General features: G+C 47.0%; 1 protein-coding gene across 1 annotated transcript; it reads right to left on the reverse strand.

Moving 5' to 3' along the window:
- Positions 1–445: 445 nt before the first annotated feature.
- On the reverse strand, positions 446–21,400 carry LOC121626635 (insulin receptor substrate 2-A). Its single transcript, XM_041965248.1, has 2 exons — positions 16,864–21,400; positions 446–4,747 (listed from the first exon to the last, which is right to left on the reverse strand). Exons 1-2 carry the CDS (start codon positions 21,086–21,088, stop codon positions 4,743–4,745), a joined length of 4,230 nt encoding a protein of 1,409 aa, XP_041821182.1. The 5' UTR covers positions 21,089–21,400; the 3' UTR covers positions 446–4,742.
- Between the last annotated feature and the right edge of the window lie 1,849 nt (positions 21,401–23,249).

The following is a 23,249-nucleotide window of genomic DNA, read 5'->3' on the forward strand; positions in this document are numbered from 1 at the left end:
TCTGAGTACCCCTCCTACCCCCCCTTTCCCTCCACGAGGAAAAACAAGAGAGAAAGAAAGAGAAGGAAATAAAACAAAAAACGGGGCGCCTGCCGCGGCGCCGATCAGAACATGAAAAAAGCGACAACTTGAGTTTTCCTTATTTACAGAGGGAGGATTTCCATTTCCACCACAGTTTGCTCTTTTTTTCAAACTCTTTTTTTTCTTCTTTTTCGTATATAGGACGTACGTCGCTGAAAAATAATGCACATACGAAGGATACACACCTCCACAGTATTTTTTTTTAACTCTTTCTCTTTCCTGTAAAGCTAATAAACAACAGCATTCAACTCGGAAACTAAGAACACAGGGAGCAGGGTAGAGTGGGATTTGCTTTTTTTTTTTCACCCCCCCACCCCCTCCACCGAAATCCTCCGAAGTTTCGGAAGCATTCAGGGAAAAAAAAAAAACAGACCCGCGCCCGCTAGCAGGGCTAATGAACATCCTCTTCATCGTCGTGGTTGCCTTTGACAGCATTTCCAACCGTTAACTGTACTACACAGCAGCAAATAAACTGTAATATAGTTACAAAAAATAAACATTAGGCAGAGGTTGTAGTTCATTTCTTTATACAAATAACTGCAAAATGCCTATGTACTCTTAAAAAAAATACTACCCTTGTATCACTTCGTTTTCAGAGAAACAAGGTCGCCCCGATCCAACAAAACAACCAAAAATAAGATGATTATTTTCCCTCTGTAAACTACAATACAATATAAACCAAAAGATTAGAGGAAAAAGGAAACAAAAGTTTGCATAATGATGCAGTACCCTAAGTCTTCTCTGCGAGGATTATATATATTTATATATATATATATATATATATTACGTAGGTCTCATTTCTTTCTCAATTCTCCAACCCAACAAGAAAAAAAAAATCATAACAGCTGATTCTCAACATCAGAATTGATAACATCGAGGACAGTTTTGAGGTTGAATTGTTGCCAAAATAAACACAAATTCTGCGTAAATGAATTCAGTCATGACACGGAATTAAACAAGGGGTCAAATTCATCGTGAAGGCGATCGGACGTAAACGACATAGATCCATTTTCGAACAAAAAAAAAAAAAGAAAAAGAAAAAAAGCTTCAAATAAATTAAGGGGGATTCTTCCAAAACCCACCAAAATCTAGCTCTACCATTTTTTTTTTGTTTTTGCCGTAGCGTTAAAAAACTCAAAAGCAACACGTTGCTGTAGCAGAGAAAGTCCACAAAACACTTTCCGAACAGAGGGAACGAAAATGCTCTGGTTTGTCGCGCAGCCTAAATATTCGTAGATTCCGTTTGTTCGCTCGGAGGGACGGTGGGGAGGGAAAATATGTCTGATTGTGGGTGGGTGGGGTGGGTGGGGGGCTTCAAGACTCCGACCCTCCAGAGGGAAATCATAGTTTCACCTCTCTGTACCGATGCTCGCATTAACCTCCACGTTTTGAGCCACACAGACACTCCTGATGAAGATGAGCATCTGTGTCCTGTTGGGCTTCGTCGTCTCTACGGGTTGAAATAAAGGGAGGTGGGACGCAGGGAAGGGGTGAGGGGATTTGGAAATTAGCTTTAAGCGGAGCTCCTTGTGGGCGGGATTGTGTCAGTCCTTGATATTGATTGAATACCCGGCTCGATGCAGTAAAACTCCGCCTGTCTGTCAACGCAAGTGAAGATTGATGAATCCTTCAGCCATCGAGCAGAAATCACTACTTTCAGCTTCTCAAATCGAATTTGCTGGTTTTCACTTATTTTTAATATCATTTAAATTAAATATCTTTGGATTTTGGACAATTTGTTCGACAAAATAAGGCGTTCACTGTTTTTTAAAACTAATTTAAATAAAGAAAAAATAACAATGTCTTTTAATGAAATGACTTTGGATTTCTGCAGTTTGTGTCTTCAGACTTTAAAAAGTTGTTTTCTACGGGCCAAAGCTGTGTTTGACCCTCACATGTGCACCAGCAGTGATCCAGCCAGGACAGCTGCCAATCACAGCCAGCTGACCTTCGGCGTGAGATCACAGAGCCGCAGAAACCCTCCGCCGCCGCCCTCTAAACCAGACTTTAAGTAAGATGTAAAGACACCTCGGCCTCCCCCGCTGTGTGGGAGCCCGAACGCGACGACAATGACGCGTCCCACACAAGCACAGCGACAGTGACAGGCCTTCATCCGTCCAAACAAGTTAAAAACGCCAACAAAAAGAGTGGGCCGATTAAAAAAAACAAAAAAACAAACAAAAAGGAAGCAGGGCAAAGATAGATTAGACGACTGAACACTGAACAATTGCGATTCCGTGGGCTACATCAGCTGTCAGTCTTCGTCGCTCGAGCACATTTCTTTCTATGAAAACAGTCGTGCGGGTAATAGTCGTGGGAGAGTAGCGCGAGTAGAAATGCTGAATATGGGCGCATCGGTCTGTTAAAGTGTGAGAGAGAGGGAGAGGGGGAGAGTTGTAACGGGGCAAGTATGACCAGCGCGCTGCACCTGGGCCGGCAGCTCAGGTTACTGGAAACCTCCGTACGTCACCCGCGGCCAATGACGAACGGCCCAGCACGCAAGTGTGTGTGTGTGAAATATCCCGGACGTCATCGAGAGCCGCTGACAGAGAGCAGGACGGGGGGAGGGGGGTGGGGGTGGGGGTGGGGGGGTGCACGCAGGAGTCGCCCTCGCCTAAATAGGCCTGCATGGCTGCCGGTGTGTGCGTTATGAGAGGAGGCATGGGGGACGCCACATGACCGGGACATGTGTCCTTGTGACGTCTGCGGACGCGCCACTGTCCTGCAGCGTATGCTCCACTAGCACGGATCTCGTGTGTGTGTGTGTGTGTGTGCATTGGTCTTGTGTTTGCATCCCAGTGTCAACGTCTGTACTTTGTGCTTTCACCCTTCACAGCGTTGCAGCGTGTGTGTGTGTGTGTGTGTGTGTGTGTGTGTGTGGCGCCACTCTCCCTCGCTAACCTGAACTGTGCTACGGACCGTATGAGGTAAAAGCCTAAAATATATTTTTTAAAAAGAGAGAGAAATATCCTCTAACCTCGGTTTACTAAACAGTTCCTCGCGCAGAAAACTGGAAAACAGAAGCGAGCATCAGGGCGAGAAACACCGGCCATAGCAGCTGAGTCTCCAAAACCTCCACAAGCCACTTCAATTACTTCCTGATGTCCTTCAATGTCCTTACTTTTTTTTCTTGCCAGGTGTTAGATGAGAAGATTGATCCCACTCTAATATACGACTGTTCAATATGCAGCTAGAGCCAGTTAGCTTAGGCTAGCGTAAACACTTGAAACAGGGGGAAACGGCTAGCATCCACCCATCAGCTACTCTAAAGCTCACTAATTAACGTGTTGTATCTCGTTTGTTGAACTCAAGTGTAAAAACTACAATAGTCCTGTACATAACACACAGGGTGTTACATTAAAACGGCTAATTGCCATTTCCACACTTTGGTTTTCGTCTGGGTTTAACAAACAAGATACAACATGTTAATGAGTGCGCTTGTCAGTGCTCTACAGGTGTACTTTGAACTTTTTGCTCTGGTAGCAACAGCGTGCGGCTATTTAAATCATAAACTAGCAAAACATTTCTGCTGGGTTACATGAACAATAGCTAACTTACGCTAACGTTACTCCGCGTGTTAACTTTCTTATCCGGACCACGGAGGTCCGAGCACGACGCAAACCTGATTCGTCTATCCCTTCAAACACCTCGGTTTGATTCAGTCGTCGGCGAAGTGGCTTGAAGAGGAGACAGACTTAAGACGAATCAATCTTTCCAGCATTCGATTGGTGGCCGGCGTCCTTTCCCCGCCCCGCTGAGTACCGTCTCCGCCGGGGGACGCGAACAAAGAAATGTACCGGAATATCTGCAACAAATAAATAAAATGTGCGACAGGGTACGAGGAGAGTAATGCTTTAAGGTTTCTTACCGGCGCAGTACCGTAGCTCTGCTGCCCGGCTGTGTTTGGAACTGTTAATCCAAAAGGGGGGCCGAGTTCTGTGCCGTACCTGACTCGGAGAAGCATGGGAACAAGCTCGGTACCTGTGCGACGCCGCGTGTTGATCCAGCCACGAGCTCGCACCGTTTAAGGGGCAATGCATTCAAAAAAATATACATTTCTACTACAACTTTGTCCACAATGTAATAACTGTACGGTACCGTGTGGAGGATGGATTATGCACGGGGGGGAAAAAATACAAATTCATATTTTAAGTTCAACATACGTCTGTACCTTAATGCCTTTTCTTAGTATTCCAGCCTCCCTTTTTAATACCATATGGAGAAGCAGAACCACCTGATAATAAGATCTGTGGTTCTGTTGACGCCCCCCTTAAAGTTCACTGACCACTGTCTGTTGAATAAGTCTGTTGGACATTCGGGGGGGGAAAGCAGCGCACACTGGCAGCGTCGGTTGTGAGGGAAGGAGGTGATTTAAAAAAAAAAAAAACAGGACAGGATATGCATATAAAACACAAGAAAATAAAAGATGAAAAACACTTAAAAATAAAAAACTGCAAGCGTTTGTGTCATCTGTTGTGACGTTGTTGTTGTTTTCTGCATCCAGAGGGGAGCGGCTTCTCGGTCCGGGTGAAGAGGTCAGAGGTCGCCGGCGGGGGAGGCCAAAGGTCACAGGCAGAGTCAAGTGCCCAGAGCAGAGAGATGATGATGATGATGAGGAGGAGGAGGAGGAAGGGGGTCGGGAACCTCTATCGTCCCGTCGTTCAGTCTGAGGGAGGAAATCAGACAGAAACAGATCAGAAGTCAGCTTTCAGTGTAAACATGGAGGCAAAAACACAGCAAACATCAGGCTGAGGTGTGATTGAGCCGCAGACACTGACTCAAGCTAAAGAAAAAAAAAAACACACCGATAACAATATAATGACTGATGTTAAATGTTCTATATCAAAAATTGTGCAAAAGTAACACGAATCACATACATTTACTGAATAACTACATTTTCTAACGGACTTTGGCTGTTCACGTACTCTCCTGCACACCTGCCTGAATACAGGCGTGAAAAAGAAACTTTTCGACCCCATTCACACCTGGTGTTAAAGCGTGATCTGTATCTGGACGTGTTGTCCGTATAAGGAAGCGCACGTTTTTTACAACCTGGACTTTATTTGTAGCATTTATTACGCCCATTTACTCACCCAGACAACTTTGGTGGCATTTGGAGTCGTTTTGAAGAAATTAGCCCCAGAGGAGCGGCGCGTATATCCGTGTAATGCGAGTACTCGGGGCATCCATGCGCAGCCTCTATATAACGCATAATCTGCGACGAAACTCGTTCATATTCCAATATTTTGTTATGATATGCTGGTGCTATTCCCCTCTGAGCCGGCGGTCGTCTAGTTTAGCTGTAGTTTGGCACAGCTATGGTTCGTTATTGCGTATTTGTAGCCGACCTCTGCAGAGTTAGCCGTGTTGTGGCTGGCTGCTCGCAGCGCGCGGCGTTCGGAAATGACATCATCCACGTCAGAGGTAGTTGTCTAGAGACGCTGGATGTTGATAACATGCCACCACGGGCTCAGAGGGGAATAGCACCAGCATATCATAACAAAATATTGGAATATGAACGAGTTTCGCCGCAGATGATGCGTTATATAGAGGCTGCGCATGGATGCCCCGAGTACTCGCATTATACGGATATACACGCCGCTCCTCTGGGGCTAATTTCTTCAAAACGACTCCAAATGCCACCAAAGTTGTCTGGGTGAGTAAATGGGCGTATTTAATGCTAGAAATAAGGTCCAGGTTGTAAAAAACGAAAGTTATCCTTTAATGCTGCGAGTATGACGGTGTGTGCTGCACTCGTCTGCACGGCTCATCTGCTGCTAACAAGGCGAATAATTCTGCCAATCATAGAGCAGCCGACATGCTGGGGGTGCAACACGCACATTTCTTATAAAGAGGAAGGAATAACTTAATGGGTTACATTTGCCGAAGGGGGACAATTAATCAAGACGTTGTCATTTACAGCTTTTCTTAAAAGTTTATAAAGTTCGGCCGAACTCAACAGCTCACAAAACAGTAGGATTTTTCAAGGGAGTCTGGGGCCGATTCGCTGCCAACTCCAATTACTCGGGCGCAGGTTTCGCTCTGGAGGACAAAGAGCTGATCTCAGAGAGGACGACGAGAAGGCATTAAAAATACCAGGTGTAGACACAAAGGCAAGATCGCATCCGTTATTGTCCGAGGAACGGATCTGGTTACAGATCCCGCTTTGATACCAGGTGAAAATGGGGCGTTTCTGCACACGGACACAATGATCGCAGCATTAAAATAAATAGCAGTGCTTTTAGCTTCTAAACTGTGGTGATTTGCTGCTTTTCTTCATCTCATGTGACAGTAAAATGAGTATCTTTGGGGCTTTGGCTCGAGCAAAATAAAGTGATTTTCTTTAAGAAATCACCTCAAACTTAAGACACTTTCTCTTTTCTCATGTTTTATAGACAGAACAGAATACAGTGACAGCTACTGTGGCTGACGCAAAGAGGACGGTTGTTTTCTATTTGCCTGACCCACACACACACACACACACACACACACACACAGAAAGAAGCTGGAATGTGGCTGGGTCACTGACAGCGGTTTTGGACTGACAATATTAGTTGTTTTTGGACATTTCGAAGCCAAGCGGTGCTGACTAATTTTGACTGGAATCTGTCTGGCTTTGGACTCGGCCTTCTAAACACAGCTGCGGGAGGGCGAAGACCTCGCTTCTCCCGCTTTGTGGGGATTTGGGGCAAAACTGCACATGTTGGCGTCCTCCCACCTGACAGCAGGGTTGAGCAGCGCCCAACAACGCGCTGATCGGTGATGTAAAAGAGGCCGCGATGATGGAAACAAGCCACAGATTCCCTCACAGCTCACAGTCACAGGAGTATTTCAGTTTACTGAGGTGTGTTCGAGCTTTTCAAAGACGCAGCACAGATTAAGACCTCTCTTGGCGGCTTGGCTCAAACTACTCGCTGTATAAAAAAAACTGTTTGTCTGGTAAATAAGTGAGCGTGGCCGGTGAACTTTGGATTCGGTTTGCTGCCAGCAGACACACACACACAGTTTGTTTCCTGCCCTGCTATCATGGCCGGGCCCGGGCTGTCAGGTCGGCTGTTTTGGTGCAGTCCGGCGGCCCCGAGTGACCCTGGCGATGGCCGCCGTCCAGTTGGGTTATTCCACTGAGAGCGAGGCTTTGTCTGACACAACAATGTGAGCAGCACGCCACAATACAGATGCTTTGACAGGGGGCACTGCTGGAATGCCGCTCCTCTGTTTGTTAGCCACGGGGATGGAGGGACGGATGAACGGACGGACTAATAGAAAGACACAGAGCAGAGGAGTAACGGTGCTCACTCTCAGCACCGCCTAAACACCATCTGCTCCGACCAAATTACAGCCAAAGGCAGAGACGAGCCCATCCACCGCTGGACGTCTACTACAAACACTCCACGCCAACAGTTACCAGAAACTGAGCCAGGCACTGACCGCAACTGGGGGGACACAAACAAACCTGGCAACCCAAACAAGTTCTGCCAGCGAGAGGAGGCGGAGGAGGAGCTACGCCTCCTGCTACAGTGATACACTGCGGCCTGCACCAAGACAGGCGCTGTCCGCCAAAATAAAATTCAAACACCGCGAGTTCGACACACTCGCAGACCTAAACAAAACTCAATATTTACTTGACGGTGTAAAACATGTCAGAGGCCGAGAGGAAACGAGTGGACGCACAAAAGAAACTGAGCCGAGCTCCTTCAAAATCAGCCTCCTCTTCTTCTATGGTTCTCAGCATTACACTAAACTGTCATACTACAGCTAATCCCATCATATACATGCTTTTATTTATTCCTTCATGATTGTTCACCACGAATAGCTGCATTTCATAACAGTATTTGATGCAGTGCAGTAGTTTAGTCACACCTATTACGTATATACTAAGTGTTTATTGTTTAGTAATGTATACAGATGGTCACCACATTGAGTCTTTTCATTGGTGAGCCTTTTATTTTGAAGCAGTCACAGGAAATGCACTGTTTTCATCACCGTGGATACACAATGAGACATGTACCTTTTCAGCAAGTTCTTAAGCCAATCAGATTTAAACGTCGCTGCGAGGATGCAAGAAGTGTAAGAGACACGTCTGCAAACGGCATTTATGTTTGTTTCACTCAAATGACGAAGGTTACAGTCTCCTCATCGCTCCACACAGATCTAAAATATATATACATCTGAGACAGAGACAGAGACAGACGGAGGGGAGACACAGAGAGAGAGAGAGACAGAGAGAGACAGACAGACAGAGAGAGAGAGAGACAGACAGACAGACAGACAGAGAGAGACAGACAGAGAGAGAGAGAGAGACAGACAGACAGAGACAGACAGACAGACAGAGAGAGAGAGACAGAGAGACAGACAGACAGAGAGAAAGAGACAGAGAGAGAGACAGACAGACAGAGAGAGACAGAGACAGAGAGAGAGAGAGAGAGACAGACAGAGAGAGAGACAGACAGACAGAGAGAGACAGAGACAGACAGAGAGACAGACAGAGAGAGAGACAGACAGACAGACAGACAGAGAGAGAGAGACAGAGAGAGAGACAGACAGACAGAGAGAGACAGAGACAGAGAGAGAGAGAGACAGACAGAGAGACAGACAGACAGAGAGAGAGACAGACAGACAGACAGAGAGAGAGCAGGTTGAGGTCTTTGGGGTTCTCTGCAGTCCAGGACTTTGATCAAAACAACGCTCTGAGGACAGGAGCCTGGCTGACCTGAGCTGACCTCAGTTAAACACACACACACACACACACACACACACACACACACACACACACACACACACACACACACACACCACAAAATCGGGTTATAACAACACAGTTGGGCGAACACCTGCATTAGCTAACAGCTTGTTGTGCGGTTGCGACACAGGCAGGTGTTCGGAGCCGTGAGCGTCTCTCTCTCTCTCTCTCAGCCTCTCTGTCCTTAAACCCCATTCACCCAGCTGGGGCAACAGATGAAAGGCATCATGGGAGCGAGCGGCGAGCGTAACGTGTTGACCTAACACGGGCTGGCGTGACAGCTGGGGCGACGGCCTTTTAAGTGCAGATCGGGGGAACGAAAATTTGATCGGATCGTTTCCCTCCTCCCAGATCTGGATCGCCGTTTTGTTAGGGTCGCTGTAGCAACGAATGGGCGCGGGACTCGTCATCTTTGGATTATTGCGTCGATCGGGGGGATTCCAGACACGTACGACTTCAAATCTGTATCAACAGACAACAAATGAATCAGACCTCTGAACCGCTGTCATTTAAAAAGTCATCAGAGACGTCACTTCCTGTGCCACAGGCTGTAAAACAACCACAAAAAAAAGCCGCGTCTCCGAATGCATGCATGTCAATGGAGGCAGGAGGTCCACCCATCATCAAAAGTATCAGAACTCGCTGAATTTTCAACTAATCTTCCAGCAGACTGTTACAAATGCCACGCATGTATTTATGAGGCAGGATGCTTGGTTAGATTAAAAAAGCAGGGTTTAATTTCGCTCTGAATTTTAAATAGATAAAGATTTAATCGACAAAAGAGACACAAAACTTGATTTAATAGAGCAAAACCGTCATGTGCTGTTGTCATTAAATCAAATGAGTAATGTAAATCATGCACAAAAACAAAAGTCACTTCTAATTCTAGCGTTTTTTTGGCCCATTTTGCAAATCCTGGTGATCACTTTTCTTTTGCAGACAGACAATTAGACAGTGTTTTTATAAACAAATACATTTTAAAAGAAATCTGTGGACAAATGAAATCATCGCCATCTCAAAGACTTCTGCTCAGACTTCTAGTTTCCTGCAGCATGAAAACATTTTGGATTCATTCTAGTTTGTCCGAACCAGCAGCCGCAATCCAACACGCGAACAAAAGTTGCGTCGCTTTAAAAGTCGCTTTATCTCTACAGCGTGTTCGAGAGAGGCGGCGAGAGGCTGAACGCAGGAAAGAGAGAGAGAGGCGGGATGGAAGGAAAGAAGGAGAAACGAGAGTTCCTGCATGTTTGGGAGCAACAGGAGCCTCGGCGGTTGAGTAATGCTCAGGACCACCTATGAAATCCACACTGACGAGGAACTAAAAACTCCACATAGCTGACAGTGTTTAGGTCCATTTATTACTGACGAGACGCAACATTTCCCCTTGAGTAAGCACGGCGGGAGGTTAGACACGACTCAAGGAGCTCAATCTTTGCTTGGGACTTTATTTAATCTGCATGAAAAGTTCATCAAAGTTCAGAAAACCTTTCTGTAGAGGAGGACAACAGCTAATAAAAGCATGTAAAATGTGCAAATAAAGATTCTTTTTTTAATTGTCTAGATTAATGAAAAAAAAGTCACAATTTCTTCCTAAAGCCAAAGGTGACGTCAGACAGTAACTCTAAATCTCAAAGATATTATCTTTACCGTCACATGACATGAAGAAAAGCAGAAAATGCTCACAATTTAGAAGCTGGAGCGAAAAATTAAGGAGGAATTGTCGCCTGGAAAATGACCTAAACGATGAATCAATCACCAAAGCTAATTTTCTATCGATCAGCAGGTCACCAAACTTCCTCGAAAAGCAGAAAACTGATCCCACGGAGCGGCTCTGAACTGAAATTCAAACTTCTGGGAAACACCTCCTTAAATTCTGTAATACTCCAGGAATCCACTGACCAATGGGAACCCTGCTGGCACCAACACGTCCAGGGTTACGGGATCAATTCCCTGTTTGGCTCGATGGACACCGGCACTGCTGGGTTTATAGATTCCCATGCCTCTCGGTGCAGGCCACCCATGCTAAAAGCACATCCAGCATGTCAGTGCTGTGAATTAGGGTGCTCATCGTACGGTGCGACTTGTTTTAACATTATTTATTTGCTAAAAGGACGGTAAAGTGGGCATCAAAGGCAGGACTTCAGCCTCCGGGGGGCTTTTACAGAGCTGCAGTGACAGTCCCAACGGCTGCTTACACTCAAAGTTGCTTTGTGTGCTATGCATGATGGTTAATAATTCTAACATCTGTGGGCATATATACGAGGCCATCTGAGAGAGAGAGAGAGAGAGAGAGACCTCTGCCTGCAACACACACACGCACACAGAGCAAAAAGGGGGGTCCTGTTACGAGCATGCCTCAGACCAGCCCATAAATTCATGTCAGTCTGGAAATAGACCTGTAAATATAGAAGGGCCTGGCCGTGGAGGTGGGAACGAGAGCGGAAAGGGCAGCCTCGTACCATCTTCTCTCACATCTACCCCCCCTTCCCACCCCTGCGCCTCACACTCTGCCTAACCCTTTACCGCAGGGGGAGGGAGCGGGAGGGGGAAAAGGGCAGGTTCCCACCGCTGTCACTTACATCCTCTCCTGACCCAACTCTAACCTTCTGCCTTCTTACATCCACCTGATCTAACGGGACTGAGGGTGGGCTCTTTCCCATAATCCTCCTGTGTTTCCCCTTTGATTAGTGAAGGCTGCACCACAATGAGCAAAATGTTGAGAATGTATTGCTTTCCATCTGGCAAACCTGCATTTACAACCTTTAAAAGGTGATTCACCATGACATGACACATTAAACTGTTTGATCCAGCATCTGATAATTAATTAACCCCCTGATTACTAACTCTTCATTAATATTTGAGGCTATAATATGCCACAAAGTGGAGAAAATGCTGATCAAAACTTGACAGAGCCTTCAAACTGCTTATTTCTTTTGAACTCAACTCAATAAAACACCCAAAATATTCATTCACACTGATATGAAGCATCAGATCTTCGCATTTCTGAAGCTGGAACCAGACGAGCATTTTGGTGCATAAAAACACATAATTGATTATCAAGACAACTGTCAATCAATTAATTCCTTTCAACTTTAAGTAATAGATTTATAATACATTTGCAAGCCAAGAGAAGGTGTTGTACAGCGTTAGACAGCGCTGCAGATGCAGGATCAAACAAAACACGTGAAAAAAGGTGCTTTATCCACAGTGTTCGGCGCACAAGAAATCTCTTTTATCATCACAGAACAAAACAAGCCTGCGAGTGGCAGGGAAGTCTGGGAGTTGCCCAAGTTGCCCAAGTGTCGAGGAGAACGAACACGAAGCAGGCATCACGCTCTGAGTCACCGTCTTTATGATCCGAAAGCCGAGCCGCGGGGACAGCGTGGAGGCACGGCGCCCATCCACCCCGCTCCTCGGCCAGACTCACTCAAAACGAGTGAAAACGTTCAAATCCAGCCGAAACAACCGCCTGCAGCTTAGTTAACAGTTCCAGAGTAACATCTTCAAGTTAGCAACAGTCCAAAACACACAAAGATAATCTGACTTCATGAGAAGCAGCAAAATGTTTGACATTTTCTTTAATAAATCCTGATTTTCAGGAAGTGTTGATGATTCATTTTCTGTTGATTAATAAGTCAATTAAGCGACTCCACGTCACACAACAGCTGCATGAAATGCTTTCAATTCTGTGACACAACAGCTCAGTTCAGTTCAGTTCAGCAGTGTCGATGTTGACGTGCAGGAAACAGAACGACAGCGCAGCCCAAACGCAGACAAACACAAGATGAAACTAACCAGCAGGGAAATGTATAAAACTGCTGAAGCCCACTGCAAAAACCTTAAAGCTGCAAAGATTAACTGAACAGATATTATCTGCAGATATTTTGATAATTTACTCACTGTTTCAATCATTTTTTTTAAAGCAAAATATGAAATATGCCCTCTTTGAATTGTTGGAAGACGCCAGCTTGGGCTGCACAAAATGGAAAAGTCCTGCTCACCTTTACAGCGAAGTAAAGACAATCTCAAGCAGTATGCTGCTATGTTTTTATGTCTCACACACACACACACAGTCAGAGAGCTCCAGCGTGCTAACAAGATCTCATCACTTCAACGAGCTCTCAGAACTGCAACCACAGAATAATGCAACTTTTTGACAAAGTCACTGATATTCATTAAATCCTGAATACTTTCTTATTGAATTGGTTTCTCTCATCCAACAGATGATCAAACACTCTTTCTAATGCAACAGTGTTCTCATACTACTACTCATAATAGGATTAATAAAGTTTTATTTTATCTTATCTTAATGAGAAAATGTGCCTACATCAGAAAATACAGAATTTAGAAAACTTCAAATGGAAAATGTGGGAATAAAGCAGATTTCATTGGATCCTTGGTGACAGTTCCACCCCTGGTACTTCCAGTTTCAGTAAGTCCGTCTCAGCTGATGCAAATGCACCGAATTCATGCTTGATTTAATATTTATAGCAGCGTTTCCGAAGCTTGACAGCTGGACTGAAAGCTGGTCTCCCCCTCCCCCCTTCTCTCCTCTGGGTCAAGGATCCAGGTGTGCCTGTATCAGTTCAGCACCGCAGCTGAGAGGAAGTGCATTCCTGAGTGATGATGATGCGTTTCCTCTCAGCCCCGCTGTGTGCCTTGACACGCTGCCGCCGCAATTACGGCGCCACATCAAAGGCTGCCTGCCATGACTCAGCACGTACAAACACACACACACACACACACACACACACACACACACACACACCTACTTAGAAGCAGAGCATGAACTGTAAACACACCGACACACACAGACTAAGACTGATCATACTCAATGAGTGTGTGTGGATTCATTTCTGAACTCTACCTTGAACTGCATCAACCAACACACACACACATACACACAGACAAACACACGCACACACTTAATGAACCTGCTGGCAGTGGGTGAAAACAAAGTACACACAGACAGACGGACAAACACAAACACACACAACAGGATGTGTTCCAGTGCTTTGAGTGTCAGTTGATCTCCTGCGTTAGCAAGCACACATTCCCATTCTGCAGATTTAACACACACACACACACACACACAAGCTCTTTCATCTCCGTTCAGCAACGCGATAAACAAATGAGTCAGTCGGCGCTCGCAGACGATCCTGACTCATGCTCATGCAAACACGCACGAACTGGCGGAGAAAAACGGCCGTCCGGGGAGGAAGCGAGGGGGGGGAAAGGAGGGAGGAGAGAACACGGGAGAGTACGAGTGGGTGAAAGAGAAAAGGAGGCGATCAAAGAGGAAGCGAAAGACTGAAAGTGGAGTGAAAGCATCACCCTGATCCGTGCACGCCGTCTACGACGCCGACCGTAGACCTGACCTCAGCAGTGACACACACACACACACACACACACACACACACACACACACACACACACACACACACACATCCATGTCTGGACGCTCAGATGTGTCTGAGCATCTCCATGAAAAAACATCATCGCTGCCTTTAAAGCTGCAGCAAACTCATGTCTCACTGCTGGCTGCTGCTGAACCACACCACCAACATCTACACCCGCTGTACAATGAGGGTGTAATGGATCTGAAACCGAGACCAGGACCCATGCTCACGTGTGGAACACAAATTTTAGCAGTGCACCAGCTGTAGCATGCTAGTAGGTTTGCCACCATTAGTCAAGCTAATTTGGATTTATGTATCTACAACCAAAATACATTTCTGCAGGTTGTGATTAAAAACTGAACCGTTCTACACACATGAAGATTATGGATCTCATTTAAAGCTCAACAGTAAAAACAATCCGAACATCAGTTTGCATCTTTAATGCGATTTTGCATACATTTGCTTTTTTGTGATATATATCAGTATCGGAAACATTATTGACATGATAACGATTTCAACTACACGCCCCTGTCATGGATACTAGTGTGCATGTAGTATTGGGAATTTTGTGTCCTAAAAAAACATCTAAAACAACTATTAATATCCAAAAAGCTTGCACATGATCTTTTTATTTGCACTGCATGTGTATTCAGTGAAGTTGCATTGTGTTTACCTTAATTAGCCAATGAATGGATGAGCTGATGTACAGAAAAACAACTGATGACTATCGCATAATATAATAATTGATTAGCTCATTTGTAAAAAAGAACATACATTTCTCTTATCATCAATACTTTGTGCTTTTCCACTGTTGGACAAAACAAATGAGCAATTTTATGACGTCCATTTGGACTATGACAACTTCCGATGGTAATCTGCAGCTGGTTTAATAGACTCATGATTTAATAACTATAATAATATAAAGATTACACTAATAGTTGGTCTACTTGAGAATTTGCTGCGTGGAAAAAGGAGCTAGACAACATGCATAAACAGCATCCTCAGTCAGCTTTTAGTGAACAAATAAGACAGAAAAACCACAAGAAGCATTAAGGAGCCTGCTGCGACGCAGAAAATAGAAGAGCAGAAGAAGAGATGAAGCGCATCAGGAGTAATTTAAGCAACAACACACCCTTAAAAACCGGACACTTCATAATGTTTTTCCTGCTTCACTCAGTGTTACTGAGGGTCTGCTCGTGACCACTGACTGTAACAGACGACTAAATGATTTTTTAAACATCGCACATCTGTTTGAAGCTGACTGATGCACCAAAAGTTCAGGCAGCAACTACTGAAACTCACCACCAAAACGGCGAGGATATGATGACTGTTCACGTCTTCGACAGTGACTTACAGTGGTAATAAAGGACTCCTAAATTTCTGGTACATCAGAGGACAACTACATCACACCTTAATGAGTGAAACACAGGTTATATACTTATTAACAATTATTCAAAGCTGCTTAGTTCATAAAAACTACATATATCTGCAACTTTGGACAAAAACGTCTGGTTACAGCTTCTCAATCGCTGCTTTTCTTCATCATAAATGACAGTACCTTAAATATTTTGGGGGTTTTAGGCTGTTTGATGAAATCTCGACTTATTATTATTATGTTATAGACTAAACGATTGGAAAATTATCTAAAAATAATGGCTGCAGCTCTACAAACTTTGGCCTCAAAACTGACTAGAGCATTTAATTAACACCGCAACAATCTCGACAAAAAGTGAAGGCGATGAGCTTCACCTAACCGCTGCCAGGTTCCTGCGCCTGCGAGGTGTTTCATGTGTTTTGTCATCATACTAACTGCTCCTGCTGGCACTGCACTCAGCCATGTTTTGTACACATAAATATATTTTGTCAAAGATGTAGAAAAGTGTCTCGAGTGACAGCCTTACGGCAGACAAAAGGGGCTGTGAACACGCAAACACCCACAAATTAGTGCACTCCGCACACATGCTGACACAAAGAAAACAGCGGCACGTGCACAGACAGGCACAGGCAGACGCCAGCAGCTACAAAGACGGGAAGTCAGGGCCTTTTTCGGGTGACTCAGTCCACACTTGACCTCGGATAAACCTCGGTTCATTCAGCGAGCTAATTGTCTACCAGTCTGCTTGCACACGACACACACGCAGACCTCAAGATGAACCACATATTGGTGCCACTTCCTGTACCAAAACTGTTACAGCCTGGGCTTCAGCTCCCTGGACAGACGCCTTCAAAGACAACGGCTGGCTGCTGAAAGCGTCTGAAGGCGGCCTCGTCGAGATCACAGAGACCTGATCTAAAATAGATTCACTAGAGAAGCTGCAAATTGATATAATGCGACTAATAATAGCACACAGCACTTCGGGTTATTTTGGATTTCAGAGAGGAAAAAAATATCCGCGACACTTGTTCTCCTTTACTCACACATGAAAGCTCGCTCTCATGCACGCACAAAGCAAGAAAGTATGTTTTTCCACATGCAGGCTGGCCTGTGCACACTCCAGAAACCCAGAGAAAGGTTTTCCTACCAACTATGATTCAGACTGTAGAAAATAACCTTTAAACAATGGCAAAAATTAGCATGATTTGGCTCTGAGTTTCCCAACCTGACACAGAAACAACACAGAAGCACACTGAAAATAAACTCACCCTTGGTTGATGTGGCGACTCCATCAGATTTGGTGAAGTCTATACTGGCATAGGCTCCGTTCTCCAGCAGAGGCACCGTCCCCGCCGCCGCCGCCGCCAAGCTCCCGTTGCTGCTACCAGCTCCCGACGTCACGGCTCCCATATTACTCCCGTCCTCCCTCAGCTCCAAGGCAATGTAGTTCAGGCCGTTCTGGTAGCCCACAGACATGTCCCTGCACATTCTACCTGCCCCAGCCCCCGAGGAGGAGGAGGAGGATGCTGAGGTTCCGGAGGCCATGCCCATTTCCATGGATCTGACTGGTGCATGGTGAGCCAGCGAGTCTCCTAGACCCTCCATGGACACCCACACACTGTCAAATGATGCTGAGCTGGCCCATCTGGAAGCCTGACCCTCTGTTAAGTAAGATCCATTGGGGGCCGTGGGGTTGACCAGTGTGGAGTGGGCAGCTGAAGATGAGGGGCCGAGTCCTCCTCCAGAGGGAGTTGAGTTAGAAGAGGACGTGGAGGAGAATGTCTCGGAGCTGTGTCTCCTCCTGCCTTGGGGGTCGGCCCGAACCACCTTGGGCTCCAGCTGGTGTGTCGGCGCCCTGCCTGGGCTCAACGGAGGGAGAGGAGGGGAAATGGATGAGGAGGCGGCGGAGGGAGCGTGACCATAACGCCCCTCTACCACACAGAGATGCTGCAGCATGGCCGTGGGGCTCGTTTGCGTCCTCTCACCTCTGCTGAGGTTAAAGTTCATGTCCGTGTAGTCGTCCCCCATTGACCTCCAGTGACCTCCGGCAGGGACTCCAGGGGAGGCCAGCGCCCCAGGATTGCTAGCCAGGGGTCGGATATAGCTGGGTGGGTTCCAGGGAGCGACAAGGCTGGGTCTGGGAGACTGGTTTTTAACCCGACATTCAGCGCTGTCCTGCTGGTCTGCCCCTACCTCCACACTCATATAGTCCTGGTGAGTTTGGGGCTGGGGAGGGGAGCGACGGTGGTCACTGGATTCCAGGGAAGGCGCTTCGTCTTGGGCGGAGAGAGGATAGGCAGGGGGTTGTTGTTGGTGGGGGTAGTGATCTCCAAACTCAATGTTAATATACTCTCCGGGACTGGAGGGCCCTTCAGATGAGCTGACAGTGGCGGGGACTGAGGTGGAGGTGCCTGCAGACGCTGTGGAGGGCTCACTAACCCGCAGCGGGCCATGAAAACTCCTTCTGCCTAAAGGGAGGCGGTTGGGCCTCACGACGCGTCGGTCGGCCATTGCTGCAGTCGTATGGTGAGCTCCATAAGGCGGGGGTGGGTGAGAGGGAGTGGAGGTGCTACTACCTCCCCCACCCCTCTTCTCTGGTGTTGACATGGAAGCTGTGGCAACTGATGAATAAACTGGCTTGGCAGGAGAACTCATAGGAACATACTCCCCATACTCTTTCTCATCCCTCTCTCTGGTGGGGGCCTTGTAGGAACGGGGGAGGGAGAAATAAGGACTGTAAGACTTTGGGGTGGCCTCAGGTGTGCCAGGTGTGTAATACCCACTCGCCTCATTTGAGAGCTTGCGCCCCCCACTGCTGCTGTATGACATGTCCATATATTCCCCATTCTCTGGTCTCTCTGCTATGCTGTCACTCCCACCAGCACCTGCCATGCTGGAGCTACTGTGAGGGCTGGGGGAGGCCTGCCCTGGAGAAGGGGAACTGCCACTGGCCCCTGGGAGCATCATCATGTAGCCGTGGGAGTCTGTGGAGGATTGAGGCTGGAGCTGGGGGTGGTTGTGGGCTGAGCGGGGACCTAAAGCTGGACTGTGAAGCTGAGGAGAATGGGAGATGGGATGGGAGTAAGAGCTGGGTTGCATAGGCATGTAGTCGGGGGGCGTGTCCCGCGGCGAGGCAGCCACGCCACACATCATGGGCATGTAGCCGCTGTCTTCCTTGGCGGAGGCGGAGGAGGAAAGGGGCGGGCGCTCAGCACCGGCCTCCGTCCTGGAGAGTGTGGAGGGGCGGCTCTGCTGGCTGTGCTCGGAGCAGGAGCTGTAGTCAGAGCGGAGCGAGGAAGAGGAGGAGGACGGCCCGCCGCGGAGCAGCCCACTGCCGAATGGTAACACGACATCCGACCCCTCATCCAATGAGAAGTTGGTCTGGGTCATTTTCTGGTAAACTGCCACTCCAGAACCGCCAGTTGCACCACCAGCTGGTCTGGAGAAAGAGTGAGTCCTCCTCCTCAGTGATGATGAGGACGACGAAGAAAAGCGATCATCCTCTGTTGTTGACGTGCTTTCGTCTCGTGGCGTGTCGCCCCCGCTGTTGTTTCCAGAGCCCCCGCCGGTGCCGAAGACCTCCCGGTTCCAGCCCATGGCCATGTAATCATTCAGACAGTTCTCTTCTCTGATTGGTGGGGTGTTGCCCAGGGAGTCTGGCGTATTACTCCTCACCCGGAAGTAACGGAAGTCACCAGGACTGGAGCCGTACTCATCTGAAGAGTTGAAGCCGCCGTCTGATGGTGAGCCGCATATCGAGGCGCTCGATGGGCGGGTGAGAGTGTCGGAGACTGAGCCATGGCCGCTGCTGGAGGAGACGCTCACTGGGCTGGTGGTGGAGGGGAAGTGGGAGACTGGCAGCGAGGCGGAGCGGGCGTGGTAGGTGGACGACGACCCTGGGATGGCTCTGACGTAGCGTCCGCTGCCGGTGCTCGTGCCAGCGTTTCCTGTGGCGACACCGCTGCCGCCACTGCTGCCACCCCCTTCCTGGCGACCATGGTGGGCCCGTGCTGAGTTAAGGTGAACCAGACTGCCTGTGGCGGAGCGGAACGGTCGGTTCATCGTCCCCTCGCCCTCGCTGGATGTTCGGAAGCGATAACCACTCGCCCCTGAGCTCTTACTTGACGGCGGCGTGCCGACAACTGACTCCGTCCTCGACCGCCGCTGCAATCCTGTCTGGCTCGGTGGCAGGTTGCCCAGGTGGCGCCGCGTCGTGATAAACGGCATGGGGTTGGAGCCCGACGACTGGCTCTTACTCCTGGGCCGAAACTCTGCAAAAGCTTTCAGGGCTTTCATCGTCTCCAAGATGGTCTCGTGCATGTTTTGGGCCACGACAGAATCATCCACCTGCATCCATATCTCCCCGGGCCCAATGGAGGAGGAGCGACCCACCTCAATGAAAAAGAAGCTTTCTGAATGTCCACAGCGTCTGATATTCATCAACTGAAGGTTCACACAGGGGGTTTCAGAGTTCAGCTTAACGAGGTGAATGGTTTTAGTTGAGAGGCATAGCCGGTAAACACCTGTGAGGTTTTTAGTTTGACCCAGTCCTTTAGGTTTCACATTCACCTGCCACACCTCTTTAAACACAGTACCAGGGGTGACCGTACCATAACCATCATCTAAATCATCAGAATCCAAGTGCCCTTTTTTACCCTCACTCATCAACTCACTCACAGCTACGTACCAGTCTTCTTGCTCCTGCTCGTTTTCAGCCACAATGGCAAAGTACTCGTCCTTAGTATAAAGGGCAATGAGGTGTTTGTTTTTGGAATCCGCCCTTTTGTTTACCGTGAAGCACTGGTAGAGGTAAATAACCCTTTTCGGGGGAGACGGGGCGACCGCTAAACCGCTGGCGGCGGCCGCGGCAGCGGAGCGCAGGCTGTTCCTGAATTTCTTCTCGCTGTCGTAGTACTCCAGCCGGCTCGGCCCGAGGTGGCTGGCAGCCCGAAGCACGAAAAACCTCTTGTGTCCGTGTTTTTGCTTTCTTAGATAGCCACATTTTCGAATATCGTCCACAACGTCCGAGGTATTAGCGACGTTCACAGCCGCGTATACATGGCCGCTGCTGCTGCTGCTAGCGGCGGAAGAAGCGGCGGGGTCCTCGGCGGTGTGTACCTGGCTGAGAGACGAGGAGGAGGCTTTCCTGCCCGGGGACTCTGCGATGTTTTCGCCGGAAGGATGCTGCTGTTGCTGCTGCTGTTGCTGCTGCGGGGCCAGCTGGTAGTGATGGTGCTGCTGTTGATCCTTTGGCGGGTGATAGTGGCTGAGGTGTTGGTGGTGGAGGTGGTTGGAGGGCGGCAAATGTTGATGGAAACGAGAGCCGCCTCCTCCGCCGCCGCCGCCGATATTAATTAACGGGGAAGGGGGTTCCCCGACCGAGCCGTCTCCGTTTTCGGTGGCCGTTGCAGATTTCGTCCCCACGTCCCTCTGCTGCGTCTCCACCATAAGCATCGCTGCCTTACCTTCCTGGTAATTCGTGAAATTTGCCATCAGAGAATACAATCAAAGGTCACTTTACTAGCAAGCTAATCCGAGTGGACCTAGACCCCATTCTTGTTTTGGGAGACGAGCTCCCGAGTCCGGGTAGGCCAGCTAACGTTGACTCGCACGGCTCAGATTTGCAATCCTCACGGACCGGCTTGGTTATTCCGTCAAAAAGCAAGTCCCTTTGCCCTTTCAGCAGCGAGGCAGGTATTCCAATGCGGGCTTTTTTCACGAAATGAAGCCTACCGTGTACAACATGACCACGTTCAGCCGTGTTTCTCTAATCGGGAGGATCCGGCTAGCTCGGTTAGCAATCCGTTCCCTTCTCCTCCTGTACACATCTCTACGGGCCAGAGCACAAACAACACATGACCCTCTGCGTCACAGACCAAACGGGAGGAACAAAGAGTCAGACGCGGGTGCTGATTGGCCCATCATTTTGACTGACATTCTTTGACAGGAGTTTGCACTAATCGCTACAAGATATTAGCGCTTGCGTCAATAGTTCTGCCCAATCGTGTAGCACGGAGTTCTACCGAAGTTAAAATAGGCGGCGATATCGAAGGGCTTGTCTGGAGTCTGCTGTTAGGTTTTCCACCAACTGTTTAGACGTCTAAAACTGACCCCAGACCTGTAGACAGGCTACAGAGCTAACCGGAGTCTTCCCCTTGTCGCTGTGAGCAGACTGGTCGTGATTCAGTGTCTATATTTTGGTTATTTATTTTACACCTTACTTGAAAACCTTCAAAGTAAGTTTATATGAGCCATTTGCTATCAAAATGGAAAATATATTCTAAAATATGTGACCCACTTCAGACACATTTTTACCTTTTTACCAGTGGTTGAAAATAAATAAAAAAAAACAAAAAAAAAAAACATGAGCAGCTTTGAAAACAATATGCATTGTTATTGATTAATTCTAATATTAAATAGTTCAAATTACCTAAATTACCTCTAACTGCAACACACTGCTTACACAATAATGCATCAGTAATAATACTGGTAATAATAGTAATAAGGAGTACTTATACTTTTGTCACTTCAAGTAAATTTTTGTGTATTTTATGATGATGATTATTCTAATATTATAGGAAGAACTCTGCTGATACAAGCGCTGATACAAGCTTGTGCTGAAGAAAACTTTATTAACAAGACCAGAAGTATCAGACCAGATGCTGAGAGAGCTTCAGGGTCAGGTCACTCTGCCGTTAACACACAGACAATACAATATATAGCATGACGTTTTGTCTTACTCCACCCATATCTTCCCTAACTCAAAAACAAGATCATGTTCTGCGAATTGTCTTTCCGAGGAATGTTTTCCTCTGCTGTTACCAATTATACCTGTCAACATATATCCACCTCTATAGGGGATTTACGTCCGAATAAGCCCCTATGTACACATTACCACGTCTGGTTTCCCTCTTGCCGATCTGCCCTGCCTGACCTCACGTACCACAACTAAGAGTGGCCTACATTTTAAACATCAGTTTACCTGTTGTCATGCTTAATCTGACATGTGTTTGATATTTGATTCACCTGATCATATACCTCAGTTATTAATACAGCGTGCAAATATAAATGCAATGTGATTCAAAGAATACAAATAAAAAGAGAGAACAGAATGAGACACAACAAATAAAACTAATTTTTAAAATGAACAGAATCATCAGTAAGTAAAGGTGACATAAAGTACAAAATGTATTTAAAGTTTCTTTGTGAAAGTAGGTTTTAAGATATGAGTTTCAGTTTTCTTTTGAAAGATATCAGCTGACTGTACTTCTGTTAGTAAGTCACACTTTGAATGAGTTTTGTTTGTAATTGAGATCAATGTAATGTCATTCACACAGGCCACATCAATGCAGCTGTGGCTGGATTCATCTCTAACTAAGAATCACTTTGTTTGATCTTATCGATGTTGTGCATGTAAAACCTTATTCTGCACGGTAACCTGCAACCAAAACACAGCGTTTGTCTTAATGTAGAGTAGCTACAAAATGAAAAAGAACCTCAAAAGTTGTGAGCTGATTCATATGTGTGCTTTATCTCCGTCTCCAGTATCCTACCCTAATGTTGAACATGTGTTTATCATCTCTTTTCCACCTGTAGATAAAAGCTTCTCCAGTTTCCTTAGATCTTTTACCCAAATACTGAGAATACTAACAGC

The sequence above is a fragment of the Chelmon rostratus genome, chromosome 23 (assembly GCF_017976325.1).
Source record: "Chelmon rostratus isolate fCheRos1 chromosome 23, fCheRos1.pri, whole genome shotgun sequence".
Classification (NCBI taxonomy): Eukaryota; Metazoa; Chordata; class Actinopteri; order Chaetodontiformes; family Chaetodontidae; genus Chelmon; species Chelmon rostratus.